The sequence below is a fragment of the Zea mays genome, chromosome 2 (assembly GCF_902167145.1).
Source record: "Zea mays cultivar B73 chromosome 2, Zm-B73-REFERENCE-NAM-5.0, whole genome shotgun sequence".
NCBI classification, from domain to species: Eukaryota; Viridiplantae; Streptophyta; class Magnoliopsida; order Poales; family Poaceae; genus Zea; species Zea mays.
The window spans coordinates 14,418,111-14,433,314 of NC_050097.1; the positions used below are offsets into that span (position 1 = coordinate 14,418,111).

Sequence of the window (15,204 nt, forward strand, 5' to 3'; positions counted from 1 at the left end):
TCTATTCATTTATGCTAAAATTTATACTCATTTACGCTGTTTTGGTTCACGATTTACACTTAAATCCGCTCGAGCCAGAACCAGTCATTTACGCTGTTTTGGTTCACGATTTACACTTAAATCCGCTCGAGCCAGAACCCGCGCACGATTTTTACGCCGTAATTTGTCCCCATTTGCCGTTACGAAATCAATCGATGATTTACGCTAAAATTCATACTCATTTACGCTGTTTTGGTTCACGTTTTATGCCGAAATCCGCCCGAGACAGCGCCTGTGGCGATTTTCATGCCGTAATTCGAGACCCATTTGTCGTTACGAAACAGATCGATGATTTACGATAAAATTTGTACTCATTTACGCTGTTTTGGTTCACGTTTTACGCTAAAATCCACCCGATCCAGAACCCGCGCACGATCGGGTGCACACGATTTTTACGCCGTAATTTTAGGCTCCGTTTGCTGTTACAAAACAGATATAGGAATTACGCTAAATTTCGTACTCATTTACGCTGTTTTAGCTCACGTTTTACGCTGGAATCCGCCCGAGCCAGAACCCGCGCACGATCGGTTGCATGCGATTTTTACGCCGTATTTTTAGGCCCCGTTTGCTGTTACAAAACAGATATAAGATTTACGCTAAATTTCGTACTCATTTACGCTGTTTTAGGTCACGTTTTACGCTGCAATCCGCTCGAGCCAGAACCAGATCGAGCGCGCGTAGATATACCTGACTGAGGCTTCCCATACTAATGGAAGGCTCCCATTACCATCACCCTATATATATATATATATATATATATATATATATATATATATATATATATATATATATATATATATATATATATATATACGGCGCTGCTAAAATGCACCTGGGTGCATTCTCTATATTGAATGCACCCAGGCGTAAGTCCTGTTTCGCGCGCCTCCCCGCCCTCGCCGCCGCCGCGCGCATCCCTATCCCCGTGCCGCCGCCGTCTCCTCCTTCTTCCTCCGATCCTCTAAACCTAGATCCCACCGCCGTCGAGCGCCTCCCTGTCCTCGCGCCGCCGCGCGCCTCCCTGTCCCCGCGCCGCCGCGCGCCTCTCTGTCTGCGTGCCTCCCTGTCCCCCGCATTAGGTGGGATTGCAAGCACGCATTATGTGTGATTGCAACTGTTGTATAATTTTACTCAAATATCTGTTAAAAAATGTAAACAAAATGATTGCAACCGATGGTGTGTTGTAATTGCAACTGCTGGTGTAGTGTGGATGCAACTGCTGAGTTGCTCTTATGTGATTGCAAGTACTGAATAACTCTGAGAAATTTTGTTAAAAAATATGATTGCAACTGCTGGTCTGGTGTAATTGCAACTGCTGGTCTGGTGTGATTGCAACTTCTATATAACTATGTCCAAAAATCTGTTAAACAAACAAGATTGCAACTACTGATCTGGTGTAATTACAACTGTGGGTCTGTTGTGATTGCAACTTCTATATAACTATGTCCAAAAATATGTTAAACAAACAATAATTGCAACTGCTGTCTGGTGTAATTGCAACTTCTGATCTGGTGTGATTGCAACTTCTATATAACTATGTCCAAAAATCTGTTAAACAAACAATGATTGCAACTGCTGCCTGGTGTAATTGCAACTGCTGGTCTGGTATGATTGCAACTCCTATATAACTATGTCCAAAAATCTGTTAAACAAAACAATGATTGTAACTGTGTCTGGTGTAATTGCAACTGCTGGTCTGGTGTGATTGCAACTTCTATATAACTATATCCAAAAATCTGTTAAACAAAACAATGATTGCAACTGCTGTCTGGTACAATTGCAACTGCAAATCTGGTGTGATTGCAACTTATGTGAAGAGGTTGAGCCGTTCGCGGAGGAGCCGTTCACGGAGAAAGAGGGGCGGGGGCGGGAAAATGAAAAGGTTCTGTCCGGAGCGTGCGGGAGGGACGAAACCGGCCTGGGTGGGACGGTTGGCTCGGACCTGGCACATAGGTTCGGCCTGGGTGCATTCTCTCTCTCTATATATATATATATATATATATATATATATATATATATATATATATATATATATATATATATATATATATATATATATATATATATATATATATATATATATATATATATATATATATATATACACACCGAGTGATGAGTGTCCACGTAAGGAGATTGCACTGCTTGAAAGTTTGAAACCAAACGAAAGGCTTGCGAACAGTAGATCGACGTAATTAGTAGCTGCATCCCTTTCCTGAGTCCTTAATACCTTTATCCTATCGCCGACGGAGCGAGGACTCAGTTTCAACTTGACCATTCATGCAACAGCGCGAGCGAGGGAGGCCGCCCCGTCAGATTTTTTTCTAAAAATATTATCCCTTATTATTGACTAGCTTTACTGAGAAGGTTAGTCGGTCAAGCAATACTGTCACAACTCCAGCTTGTACTATGAGACAAAAGTAGCACAAATAGCAGTCGTCGTCGTTAGTAATCTTTTTTGTTTTTGTTTTTGGGTGGTTGAGAGCAGAACACGCATATATACACGATTAATTAGTTTAGTCGGAGTGCTTCTCTGTGTCTCTGGGTCGTCGTGAGGTGCGTGTGCGTCATGCAATGCAACATCATATTGGCGTTACTGGTTTAGTGCGATCCTACGTTGCTTTGTTGGCGTGGCGTGGTTGTGCTGTGCATGCGCACTCTCCAATCTACGTGCTCTACACATAATGATGATGACTAGGAGCAGTCGTGTCGGCCCAACGATCCATCAAACATGTACCACGAAGCGGCGGCCCAAGCTCATTGCGACATCACGTCAAACGGATCAAGCACGAGGGGAGCCCGACAAGCCAGGAATAGCGATTCCTTTTTTTTTAAAAAAAAATTAGCTTCTTCAAAAACATTTGTGCCAATAAAAAGATCGCATAAATACGCATGCTTCTCGCTCAACTGGAATCGTTATTTCAAATAGCGAGAGTATCCCTGGCTCCCTACTAGACCGCCGTTCGGTCCATTTAAGCGAGGGCCCAATGCCAATGCGCAGTACCAGTACCCCACAAGGGGCAAAATTGGCAAATCGCTGCTACCAAAGAATCACAAGCCATTCAAGACAAAAAGGTTTCTCTACAGTAGGTCTTTCCTCGCTCACAGCTGATGGCGGCCTCCGATTCATTGAGCGAGCGAGCTTGGCAGGTCATAAATGGGTGCATCCCCACTGGAGAACACGGGCATCGCATCGTAGCGGCACAGGGCAAACAATCGAATCTGAAATATGAATCGGTGCATGCACAACGGAATCACACGTCAGTACAAGGAATCCAACTGAAAACAGAACAACCAGCCCAGCTATCCATTGTTTCTTTGCTCTCTCTATATATTAGCCATCTGCTCTGAGTTGCAGAATCTTTACGAGCCAAGACGCCTTCCAGAAACAAAGAGATACAGCAATACTCAGCTACAATCTCCGGTTTACAGAACTAAAGCATGGATCCATCTTCATTGTCTAGCCGCTGGCTTCAGAAGCCAGATCGCCACAGCCGATGCTCTATACAAGTCATTCAATTGTAACAGGTTGCAAGTTTACCACGGCCACCTGGCTAAAGGATGAGTCGCTTCAACCAGCCACACGACATACCATACAGGGACGAACAGGGTTTGCAAGGGCAGTCCACCTCTCATCATTTTCACCTACTTGCTAATGGTAAAGGATCCCAGCTTAGACAGGTCCGGAACCCAGCATGACAGTTCTGATGATCCTGTCACGAACATCAAGGATCCTGGAGCCCACCTTACCAGCGGCGGTTCGTCGTCTGTGCTTCCCCAGCGCGCGACCTGCATGTCAAAGTGTTTTACCATATACAAGTCAAATAGATATAACATACGAAGTGATTTCAATATCGACATGATATATCTTTCTGCACCTTTCCACTCCTAACATTCCAAGCATAAACACTACCGTCACCGGAGCCTGCAAGAGAAGACCATAACGCATTGCTAAGCAGGAGAGAAGATGGCAACTCTTTGTAAAGCACGATAGGGATGGTCTCTAACCAGATATGATATGGTTTCCATCAGGGCTGAACGACGCCTCCAGTGTTGAGTTGGTTACCACTGGCTTCACATTGCACGACGCAATCTGAAAGAAAAAAGGAATCATAAGAACCATGTCTTACTAGTGTTGGTATATGCAAGATACAAGGTACAGTAGGTTGTATGCTTACGCTATTGCCATGGAATGAATCTAGCACATGGACACGTCCAGCTTTAGTGGTTAACAGAATCCGCCTGCCATCACTGCTGAACTTTATGACATGGGCCTCTGAATCGTTATTACCAACAGAGAAGATCTCAAAAGGCCCCTATGAACGTAACAAGTTAGAAGGGTTGAACACTAATGGCTAAACCACACAGTCAACAATCACGATACCTTTTCAAATTTTCGAGCATCAAACATCCTTATGTGACCACCATAGGCAACTGCAAATACCATGCCCTGATCGTCATATGAAACTGCAGGCCTCCCTTGCACACGCAGTAAGCCCTGAAAAATCCATGAGATGATTTTTTTCCAATGACCAGCAATACATAGTAATTCAACTGCAATGCCAACCCATGCTCAATACTCCCTCTTGATTTGCTTGACACTGACATGACCTCCAATGTGACACTTTGACTAGATATTACTACAAATTTGATTATTCTATACGAAGTGTTATTATTTAAGATTTTTCATGATGATAAATCCAATAAAATCAGCCTTATGTTATCAATCTACATACATACATATATATATTATATGGTCAAACCTGAAACGGTTTCAGCAGCAAAAATCCTAAAGCATGTTATATTCTGGATTGGACGGAGAAGATGTTACAGATTTCTGATAAATAAAATGACCATGCTCAAGATTCTAAATTTACAAGAATGTCTGGAATCCAACATTCACCATCCCATAAGTAACAGAAATACTGAAGTAGGTAATAACAAGGGTTTTAATGATTCAGTTGCAACAATGTTACATGTTTGGTTCCTCAGCTAAAACTGCAGTTTGTTTAGCTGACATAAACAGGTTGTGAAGCAGAATCTGAAGTTTAGCTTGTGTCAAACAATTGTGCACAGCATCATTAGTTTTACCTGTGATTTTTCAGCCCGTTGATCCCATAAGAGAACAGTACGGTCAAGTGAACCAGAGAGAAAATTTTCTTTCTCAGAGCAAAATGAGATGCAGACAACCCTGGACAAAACACAGCATATTAGCATCCTCCACTGGCATTAGCACGACCAAAATGTTAACTACTCCCTCCTTTCCAAATTATAGTTCCCTTTGGCTTTTGTCGTCAGTCAAACTTCTCTAAATTTGACCAAGCCTTAGGAAAGTATATTGCACTATCAAGACATTTAATTTGTGCATTTTCCTATAAGCTTGGTTGAAGTTCAACAAGTTTGACATAGGAAAGTAGGGAGTACAATTTATTTTAAGATAGTGTGACATACCTGTCAAGGTGACCTTTAAAATATCTAAGAAACCGATTATCATTCAGTGAGAGTAGACGCAGAGATTCTGCACTATTACTTATTTTCAGTACATGAAATCAATCATTTTCAAATTAACATAAAAGAGGACTTACCATCCCAGCCATTTTTTGATGAATATAAGACAATATTTGGGTTATCAGTGAAGCACACTAGTTCGACCCCATATTTTTTGCTATTAATAGTCTTCAAACATCTGAAAACTTGAATGAGTGAGCAACCAATACATATCACGAAGACAGAAACAGTTTAGAGGAAAAAAAATAAATCGCTACAAAAGGTACTAAACTGTTGTCATAAACTAAATCTTGTTGTGTGCAATACCAAAGTCGAATATAAGTTATATTAGACACTAAAACAAACTAATAAACATACACGAGAATTTGTATCAGTGCAGTATTAATGTTAGGAACTGGAAAATGAAGAGTAAATTCTACAGGACAACAGTGAAACCTAGCAAACTACTAGAATGGAACAGATTGCTTCTTTTAAGACAAAAAAAAAACCAACTAGAGACCCTATTTACTTATAATAAATACTTCTGAAGACAGAATAACGTTTTGCACTCACACTGCATTTTGAGTGTCGTATAGGCGGATTGATTCATCGTCGCTAGCTGTCACAAGATAGTTGGTAGCCTTGCTGTGAAAATCCATAGAACTAATTCTACCATTCTGAAATAGAATTATGATATACCAAAGAATCAAATGAGTATAGTTGTAGTATACTAGTATGTCCAATGTATATATAGAGATGTGCACTTGAAAGGGATGGGCATAAAAATATAAATCAAACAAACTTTCAAGTCATAGAACACACCATGAAACCTTTTTAATGTTTTCTTTCAACTGGGCATGGCCATTACAACATATTGATAGTTACAGGCTCCAGCTTGAAATCTCAGTGCTGCTATCCTATTATGTGCCAAGCTTATTGAAAAATTCATAGTGGTACTTTATTCAATACATCTTGCATTATGCATATACATAGTTGTACCATTGCAAGTACAGCTAATGAATATGAACTCCAATCTCACCAGGCCATGGCATATCGTAACACTGTAACACTATTAAATTAATTATAATGGCTAAACCCGTCAGGCAGTTATAGGGTCCAATGCACCTTCCCAGCCCTCTCATTCACATTCCTACAGCAATCTAAACTGGACTAACATTTTCAACCGGGGGGGGGGGGGGGGGGGTCAAAATAATTATCCCTTTAAAAAAAACTTTTGTTAGCCCCTGGGGTGCAGAACAGTATTAATTTCAGAAGTGATTCCAGTGCAATTTAGGTAAAGAACAGAGGCTTTCATACCCTTGGAAGGTCAACCCTATCTTCACGCTCTTAAGCACCTCATTGGTGATCTCCACACCATGCATGGACTTGTCATGGCAACAGACCAACCCCCACCCCCAAAAAAGAGTTGTGCCCGCACCTTAATCAATCGGTTACCAAGGATATGGCCTTGAGCGCCAGAGAAGAACAACCTAATCAAACCATGGATGGATTCAGGTTGGTAGCAGCATAGAGAACAGAATGGGAATCTGGGAACAACTGGACCCATCCAAACAAAGGCAGGAATTCTCACCAACAGAATGAACGAACCAATCGAGACCAGAACGGATGGACTCAGATTGGTCGCTGCAAGCGAATACGCAATAAATCGAGTGGGAAGTTAACCCTAAGAAGAACGGAATCCATCCAAGCAAAAGAAGGCATGCTCACCAGCAGAAGAATCAGCCAATCAAGGTCAGGATGGATGGATCTCTGCTTCACTAGGATGAAACAGGAGTGGCAGGAAGAGAGGGGACAGGGGAGGAGACAACAGACATCTGCTTGGCCGCACCACCATAGGACTCTTGACTCTTGAGAACTATTTGGTTTGGATCCCTATGAACCTTACCATGGCTACCATTTTGATTGTTGCCAAAATTGGTGTGTGCAATACCAATGTCTATTTGCCTTGCCAAAATGTCGTTTCTTCATCTGGCTGGTTGCACAAAATCGTCTCTGGACAGCGGATAGACTTGCTAAAAGAGGGCTGAGTCATCCTGAAAAGTGCCCCTTTTGTGATCAAGAAGATGAAACTATTGATCATCTCCTTGTTACCTGTTCCTTCTCCAGGGAATTCTGGTACCTGTTGTTACGGAATTTCGGTCTGCATTCTTTGGCTCCTCAACCTGATGTTGGCTCATATCTAGGCTGGTGGGAATCGGTGGGGAATATTGCTGCTGGGCTCACTAGAAAAGGGCTTGATTCCCTTATCATTCTGGAAGCCTGGACCTTGTGGAAACATAGAAACAAATGCGTTTTTGATGGCTGCAACCCCAGTGTTGCCATGAGTCTTAGAGCTGCTAATGAGGAAAGGATGCAATGGAAGATTGCTGGTGCCAAAGGGCTCTGCCATCTAGCTGTACCTTTAGCCGAGAGCTAAGGAGAGTCTAATGGATTCTTTTATGTATGCTTCTTACTGGCCTCCGTAAGGAGGCTGTTTTGTACTGGCCTTTCTTGGCCCCCTTTTTATCTCTTCTTAATATATTATGAGGCGCAGTTCTCCTGCGCTTTCGATAAAAAAATACCAATGTCTATTTGCCCACCAGTTCATTTCCAAATGGAAATCATTTGCATGCTGAAATTTTGGCTGTGTAGATGACCATGGAACTGGTGGAGTGGTGCCACCAAATCCGTTGCATTAAATGCTGAGTTTTTGTATTAGCTAGCTTCAATGGATCGCATATTCACAGACCGTGAATCCTATGTGCAATCCATTTGCACTACTACTTTCCTAGCAGTGAAATCTACATAAACAAAGGAGTCCTCCTTGCTATATTCTATAATCTAGATTTCTAACAAGAAACAATAAATGAAATTTGAGTCCACATGCCAAAATCACAAATGCGGCAAGTTTCGGCATCACTGCAGTCCAAACACGCCACTCTTTTGTCCAAGTTCGGCATCACTGGCATTTTAGCGTCATCAAACTTCGATAAGGTTGAAACGTGTAGTGAACCAAGAAGTCTTTGGTGTAAGACGATATTGCTATGTTTCAAAGGATAAAATCAAGAGGAACTAGAAAAGGAGGATAAAGTCGCTAATTATTTGGGAGCTGGGGAAACAAGGTGAGATTTATGTTTTCTGTTCGTTCAACCCTTAACACGCCTTATCAAAAAAAAAAGTGAAGTCGTATTATGTCCTAACCTGACGAAATTAACTATTTACGCATGTTAACTTGTTAAGGAAGTTCCATGCTCAAATAACATTTTTAACAATTGCATCATTTCGTTATCACTGAAGATAGAAGGTTCCTTATCCCACGCTACTTTCACCACTTATTAGGCGCTACTTTCACCACTTATTAGGCAAGCAACAGCAATGTCACGTTTGTCCCATCGCAGACCATGGAAGCATATATGAATTGGAGTGGAGAAGAGAGGTTGCTTACATAGTCCCGGAAAGCTAGGCCGACCTCCATGCTCTTGAGCATGTCGTCGGTGATCTCCATGCTCACCCTTGGCGGACTCGTCATGGTGGACAACCCACCAATATTTTCCGCAACCAAACCTTAATCTGCTACCAGACAGGGTCAGCAAAGAACATGGGTGTATAAATGCACACCCAATAATTTTTGCGAGTTCGCGCCCCTCCGGCAAGGGGGCGAGGGGCGAGGGGCGAGGGCGGGGCAGATCGAGCAGCTCTGGTGCCACAGTGAGAACGGCGCGGCGAGTTCGGAGTTCCGGCTTGGGAGCGTAGCGGCGCGGCGAGCCCCGGTTGTCCGGCGTGGGGGGTGCGGAGGATGGCGTGGGCCGTGGGGGCGGGTTGGAGGTCCGGCGCGGACTAATTGGCAGTGTTTATAAATAAAAAATAGGGTTAAACAATACACATAGTTATCGAATATTTATCGTCTATCAGATTATTTTTGAACTAAGTTTATTCCATGTGTAATAGCAATTACAGATATTAAATATAGTCTAATTATAAAACTATTTACATAAATAAATAATAAACATCGAGATGAATTTTTAAACTTAATTAATTCATTATTAGTAAAGGTTTATTGTAGCATCACATGGTGAATTATAAACTAATTAGACTTAAGGCCTAGTTTGGGTACTCTGATATTAAAGTAGTTTGGAGGGATTGGAGATTGTATAAATCCATAATAGATCAAAAACTCTCATAATACATTTCAATCCACTTCAATCCCTTTTATTACTAGATTACCCAAACTAGCCCTAAGGGGTGTTTGGTTCCTACTACTAAACTTTGTCACTTTTGTCCCTAAAATACCAAACATAATGGCTAAAATATGTTTTTCAAATAAGATTTCTAGGAACTAAAGTTCAAAAGATGACTAAAGAAACTAAACACATCTTAATTGGTTCGTTTTGCCGTTTAGTCCTTATTAGTGTAATTAGTTTTATAATTACACTATATTTAATATTTCTAATTAATATCAAATATCAGATGCGATAGGGATTAAAATTAGTCCAGTATCTAAACAACCTAAGTACTACCCGCGACGACTGAAGTACAACCAACGTTAATCAACGACTGTTGTTGCATCTTATTCTAAATTAATTAATTAATCATGAGCCATTAGATGACCCTAGTCATATCTAAGTGTACCATTGGAGTCATGTTATAGCAACACTAGTTAAATATGGATCGGACAATTTTACAAAACCTTTCATTGTAATGGCAAATATCTAAGGCTCTCGTCCCATGCGGGCACACAGGGGTGAGGCCGAAGTGTGGGCGGTGGGGACACCTAGTTATCCCTTTCTTAGGCTGGTTTGAGTATTGGTCGGTATCACTCGTTGGTGTGGTACTATCAACGGTCAATACCAACCTCGACGATGTTGATGACGGACACTACGCCTGATCGATCGGTTGTGCTGCTGACCAGTGAGGTCGATCAATATGAGATGTGATGAGGCCAGATTGGTTGGTACCGACCGATGCATTGGGACCGATGGTGTTATCAACTAGGGTCGATCGACATCGGTCGTTATTTGTTGATGTGACGCGACCTAATTGATTAGTGCTACTTTCTCTGTTTGAATTTAACAAAAATAAAAAAGGTAAAAAATAAAAAATGAATCCACACTATAAATAGAGGGGTCGTGTTTGAGCTTGCACACATAACTCACACTTAGAATTTCTCTCCCGCCTTCTCGTACTCATCTCACCCTCATTTCATTCGAGCAAAGTGCTATTGCAATGTCTTCGTCCATATGGAACAACATGACCAAAGAAGAGGTGATCAAGTTGTTGGGTGAGCACTCCCCCTCGAACCGATGCACTCAACCACAGCTGCTTCTCCCTCAACCATATGATTTACGTATGGTAGTGTTGATGGCTTCATTGACGAGTATATAAAAATAGAGAAAAGTTCTAATTTAGAGTGTCTCAAACTATTATGTTGAGGTGTTGTTTCAGGTTTCAACGAGGAGTATAGTCATCGTCCCCACTATTGAAGATCTTAGGCGACTGTTAGCTAAAGGGGAGAATAGGGAATTCTTTCACGTGATAGGGAATATAGATTGCATGCACTGGAAGTGTATAAACTATCACATTGGATGGAGAGCACAGTTCTCTAGGGGACATTGGATGGCCCCAACCATCATGCTCGAGCCAGTTGCCTCGTATGGCTTATGGATCTAACATGCTTTTTTAGGGTGGTGGGATCAAACAATGTCGCGAATGTGCTTAACCAATCGCCATTGTTCACTGAGTGCTGAAAGGTGAAGCACCAAACATGAACTTCACTATGAATAGATACGAGTACAACTAGAGATACTACCTCGTCGATGGAACCTACCCTTCGGGATCAGTATTCGTGAAGACCATTTTGCTTACAGACTCCAAAACAACAAATATTTGTTGCATGTTGGAAGGGCACACAGAAGGATAGGGCATTTTAGGTGTTCAAGGCTCGATTCCATATTCATGCTATCTCGGGTCAATCATTTTTCCATCGGATACCCAATATGATTATGCATGCAACCATTATGATTATCGGTGTGAGGTTGTACTCTATACAAGCCTGGTGCATGATCAACTCTAAAATATTTTCATGTAGCATATTTATGATCTGCATCATAGGAATTATATTTTATTTTTATGAGTTATCTTTTTATTTTTTTACGTAATGTAAGTTTTATGTTTTATTCATTATGTAATTTTTATTTTAGTTTAACATATGTATTGTGTACTTTTAAGTAATATATTTTTTTGTTCTCTTTGTGAACTATAAATTTTTTATTTGGTTATTCATCGTTTGTTGATTCTGTCCTCCAATAAAACAGCATATTTTATTTGCAATGTAAATAAAAGCTGACCGCTAGATTCTAAGAGAAACAGGGTCCGAAAGAGAAAAATGTTGCAAGAGAAGTTAATATACGTGTGCCTCAAGGAGGGATGGAGCCCACAATGAAAGATTAACAAGGGCTAGCTGGCTAGTGGCTAAATATTTTTAAATATGCATCCTTCTCTTCTTATACACACACACCAGACAAAGGATTAGACATGGCACACATCTCTCAAAAACAACATGTGGTAAGACAATTCTATCTTAAATAAAAAGGTTTGATCCTCCTATTCCACCTCATTCCTTAACCAAACACACCAAAGTGATATGATAGTTTTCACTGTTTTGATTGATGGTTGTATTCATATCCATAAAAGTCATCAATGTTGAAGGAGTTCTGTCTTTATACCACCTTCGTTATCCTCCTCCTCAAGTCTTGCCACTTCAAGGTGTTCTTGATCATTCTTTGATGTCACCTTATATATTGCTATGTCTCGAAAGACTAATCTAAGGGCATATACAACTCTAAGCTCCCTGATTGGTTTTTTTGAGTATAAGAGACTGTATGATACAATAATATGTTTTTAACATCAATCTCATAATAAATGTAGTTAAAGTGACAATATATATGGAGAGTCATGTATAGACATAATCTTTGTTAAGAGACAATCTATTGTATTTTTTTCATTTAACCCCTTAGAGACTCTTCAAATGACCTCGTATCAAATGGAGTTGTACATGTCCTAACCTAAAAACTGGTTAGTTTGGTCATTAATGTCACAAATAAAACTTAAACTTTGGAGTTCGCTGCAAAAATGATTCATAATAAATTAGAAACAAGAAATGTTAATAAGATTTGACAAAATCATTAGTAATAATATCTCTATTATTATTTAAGTAACAAGACAATTCTGGGGAGGCTTATCTATCCATGATGGTACAAGAATTTTCGGTTGTGCTTGCGATATCCATGTAAGCATCGTCTTTCCTTTTAATCCTCATCAAATGTGTAAATCGTGCATCGTCGTCTTCCAAGCACCGCCTTTTCCTTTTAATCCTCATCAACTTCGTCGTGTCTTCCTGCCGCCCGCACTCTCGTTGTCTCTGCTTGGAGCTATCCCTGAAGACTAATATCTCAGTCGCCTGCATATCGACTGCCGGTTGAGAGTTGAGACTGCTGGCTGAGGCCTCGACTGCTTGACTTGCCTTTGACTGGTATATCTTGTATCAGCTGGGACTGGGATCGAACAACATTGCCTTTCTTGGATGCAGCTCTGCCCTGCTGCTCGGTCCTTGCACGGAGTCACCGTCGCCAGAAGAGGCGGAGGACGACGAGCACAATGGCGGCGACGAAGGTGAAGAGTCGTCGTCGGCGCGCTTCCTCTTGAGCTCATGGATATTCCGACCACCAATCTTCTGCATCACGTACGCCGGCAGCTTGTTCCGCCGGACGTGCTTGACGACCAACTCCAAGCCGGGCCTCCAGAACTTGTACGAGTAGACGTCCTGCTGGAACTCGAGCACCGTCGCACGGAGGTCAAAAAACGGCGGATACCCTTCCGGCGGGTGCGGCTTGTGCTGCTGCTGTGGCTTCGACAAGCCCACGAAAAACGACGACGCGCGCCGCAAGCCGTGTGGCTCGGCGTCGTAGGCACGCGGGTTCTGGTGGCATAGCAGCTCGCCGAACGTGTCCCTCTCAACCTTGGCCACGAGCTGCCGCAGCCGCGACTCCACCCACCCCTTCCACTCCCGGAGCTCTTCTGCGCCTCCTGCCACCGCCGCGTCCACCTGCAGATAGCTCTTGTGCGTGCTGAAGAACGGGGACGGCTGGAACAGCGCGCCCCAGTCGCGGCCGCCGCCGGCGGCGATCTTCTGGCACGCGACGTCCCCGGCCTGGATCTGCTCCTTGATGACCCTATGGGTGGCCCGAGAGACATTGTACGTGCAGTTCATACACGGGTACGCCGGCGTGATGACGGGCATGAGGTGGCTCCGGTCGGGCAGGTTCCTCCGCACGTCCCAGACCGGGAGTCCGAGCTCGTCGTCGTGCTCGATGTCGCAGAGCATCACCGGGATGGGCCACCTCCAATGGCTGAACACCTTGAAGAAGCGAGACACCAGCATGCTGGGCACGGCGTTGGGGTAGAGCTGGCACACGCGCGCCACCAGGATGGCCCAGGCCACGCCGCCGAGGAAGCCGGACACGTTGGAGTAGACGCCCCGCGACTTGGCCCACAGCTTCACGCACCGCAGCGTCGTGCGGAACGCGGCGGCGTCGGGAACCAGCCGCACGATCTCGTCGGCCACGCGCACGCCGTTCATGCTGCGGGCGGTGACGTGGTCGAGGCCGCGGAGCACGTGGCGGTCGCTCAGATCCAGGTTCCGGGGCACCACGGGGAGGTTGACGCTGGCGTAGACGAGGTCCACCTGCACGCCGCGGAACCTCAGCTTCATGACGGGGACGTGCGCGCCGGGCACGGGATGCAGCTCCGTCACCGCCTCCGTCTCGGCCAGCACGCCGGCCAGCACACCGAAGAAATCTTGATCGCGGTCGACGAAGGAGGGCCCCACGACGAGCGCGTCGATGTCGGAGCCGCCGCCGAGGACGCCGAGGCGGTACGATCCGAACGGGAGCACAAAGGCGGTTGCCTCGTCGACCATGGCGTCGGGGTACCCATGCTTGAGCATGAGCTGCTTGACCCAGAGGTCGACGATGCCCTGGAGGTCGCGCAGCACCTCGGCGCGGACCGCCGACTCCTCGGCGCTCTCGTACATTCCCGCTTCGCGCAGGAGCTTCTCCAGCTGCGCCGTGGCCTCGATGTCGGCGGGCGTCGGGCCAACCAGAGAGATGGGCTCGCTGGATATCTTCTTCGGCTGGGAAGCCATGGCCTGCGTGATTGCGAGAGAGCGAGCGCCGGCGATGGAACAAGAGACGAACGTGTACGGAGGAGGGTACCGTCCCTTAATATAGGGGAAATGTTTCCATCTAATCTAGATCCCTCCGATCGGATTTGGCCAAGTCTGGATAAACCGGATTCCGGTGAGCGCTTTCCTTTTTTTTTAATGGTACAGTTTTTGTAACAGAAATATGTATAGCTTCGGCAACCTACTGTCGGGATTAAATAGACCAACCTAAATGTGTATAAGCACTCAGCACGGTTAAAAAACGGTTTAACAAGAAATTAGACGGCTAAATGCATTTAGATCTCGTTTGACGTGTCTCAAATTTATTTTTTAAAGCTGTTTTTCCATAGAAAACAGCTTCATGAACAGTTCCGTGTTGTTTTGGAAAAATGTATGGCAAAACACCTTCACGAGTACCTTCATATATGGCTAAGAGAGAAATAAGTGAGAATGACGTGAAA

The 15,204-nt window shown here is 43.7% G+C and overlaps 2 protein-coding genes across 5 annotated transcripts; both read right to left on the reverse strand.

Annotated features, from left to right (window-relative positions):
- Nucleotides 1–3,262: 3,262 nt before the first annotated feature.
- LOC100273578 (Set1 complex component swd2) lies at nucleotides 3,263–9,374 on the reverse strand. 4 transcript variants are annotated; one of them, XM_035964632.1, is made up of 12 exons: nucleotides 7,255–7,908; nucleotides 7,118–7,170; nucleotides 6,844–7,016; nucleotides 6,100–6,203; nucleotides 5,625–5,725; nucleotides 5,491–5,557; nucleotides 5,131–5,230; nucleotides 4,424–4,537; nucleotides 4,218–4,355; nucleotides 4,048–4,132; nucleotides 3,918–3,964; nucleotides 3,263–3,828 (listed from the first exon to the last, which is right to left on the reverse strand). In XM_035964632.1, the coding sequence occupies exons 4-12, from the start codon at nucleotides 6,183–6,185 to the stop codon at nucleotides 3,685–3,687; spliced, it is 882 nt and encodes a 293-aa protein (XP_035820525.1). In that variant the 5' UTR covers nucleotides 6,186–6,203; nucleotides 6,844–7,016; nucleotides 7,118–7,170; nucleotides 7,255–7,908; the 3' UTR covers nucleotides 3,263–3,684. The 4 variants fall into 4 exon arrangements, with proteins under 4 accessions (XP_035820525.1, XP_008667529.1, XP_008667530.1 ...); XM_008669307.4 differs by lacking the exon at nucleotides 7,118–7,170 and having other exon boundaries at nucleotides 7,255–7,522; XM_008669308.4 differs by lacking the exons at nucleotides 6,844–7,016; nucleotides 7,118–7,170 and having other exon boundaries at nucleotides 7,255–7,514.
- Nucleotides 9,375–12,756: 3,382 nt separating this feature from the next.
- Nucleotides 12,757–14,728, reverse strand: LOC103646013 (nuclear poly(A) polymerase 4). Its single transcript, XM_008670753.3, has one exon. The coding sequence runs from the start codon at nucleotides 14,723–14,725 to the stop codon at nucleotides 13,067–13,069; it is 1,659 nt and encodes a 552-aa protein (XP_008668975.1). The 5' UTR covers nucleotides 14,726–14,728; the 3' UTR covers nucleotides 12,757–13,066.
- Nucleotides 14,729–15,204: the final 476 nt, after the last annotated feature.

Coding starts and splice junctions, on each gene's coding strand:
- LOC100273578 (NM_001147996.1), bottom strand. CDS start 9,055: ATGACGAGTCCGCCAAGGGTGAGCATGGAGATCACCGACGACATGCTC. Junction 4,356..4,423: donor ATGCTCGAAAATTTGAAAAG/GTATCGTGATTG, acceptor TTACGTTCATAG/GGGCCTTTTGAGATCTTCTC. Junction 3,965..4,047: donor TGGAAACCATATCATATCTG/GTTAGAGACCAT, acceptor CTTCTCTTGCAG/GCTCCGGTGACGGTAGTGTT.
- LOC103646013 (XM_008670753.3), bottom strand. CDS start 14,725: ATGGCTTCCCAGCCGAAGAAGATATCCAGCGAGCCCATCTCTCTGGTT.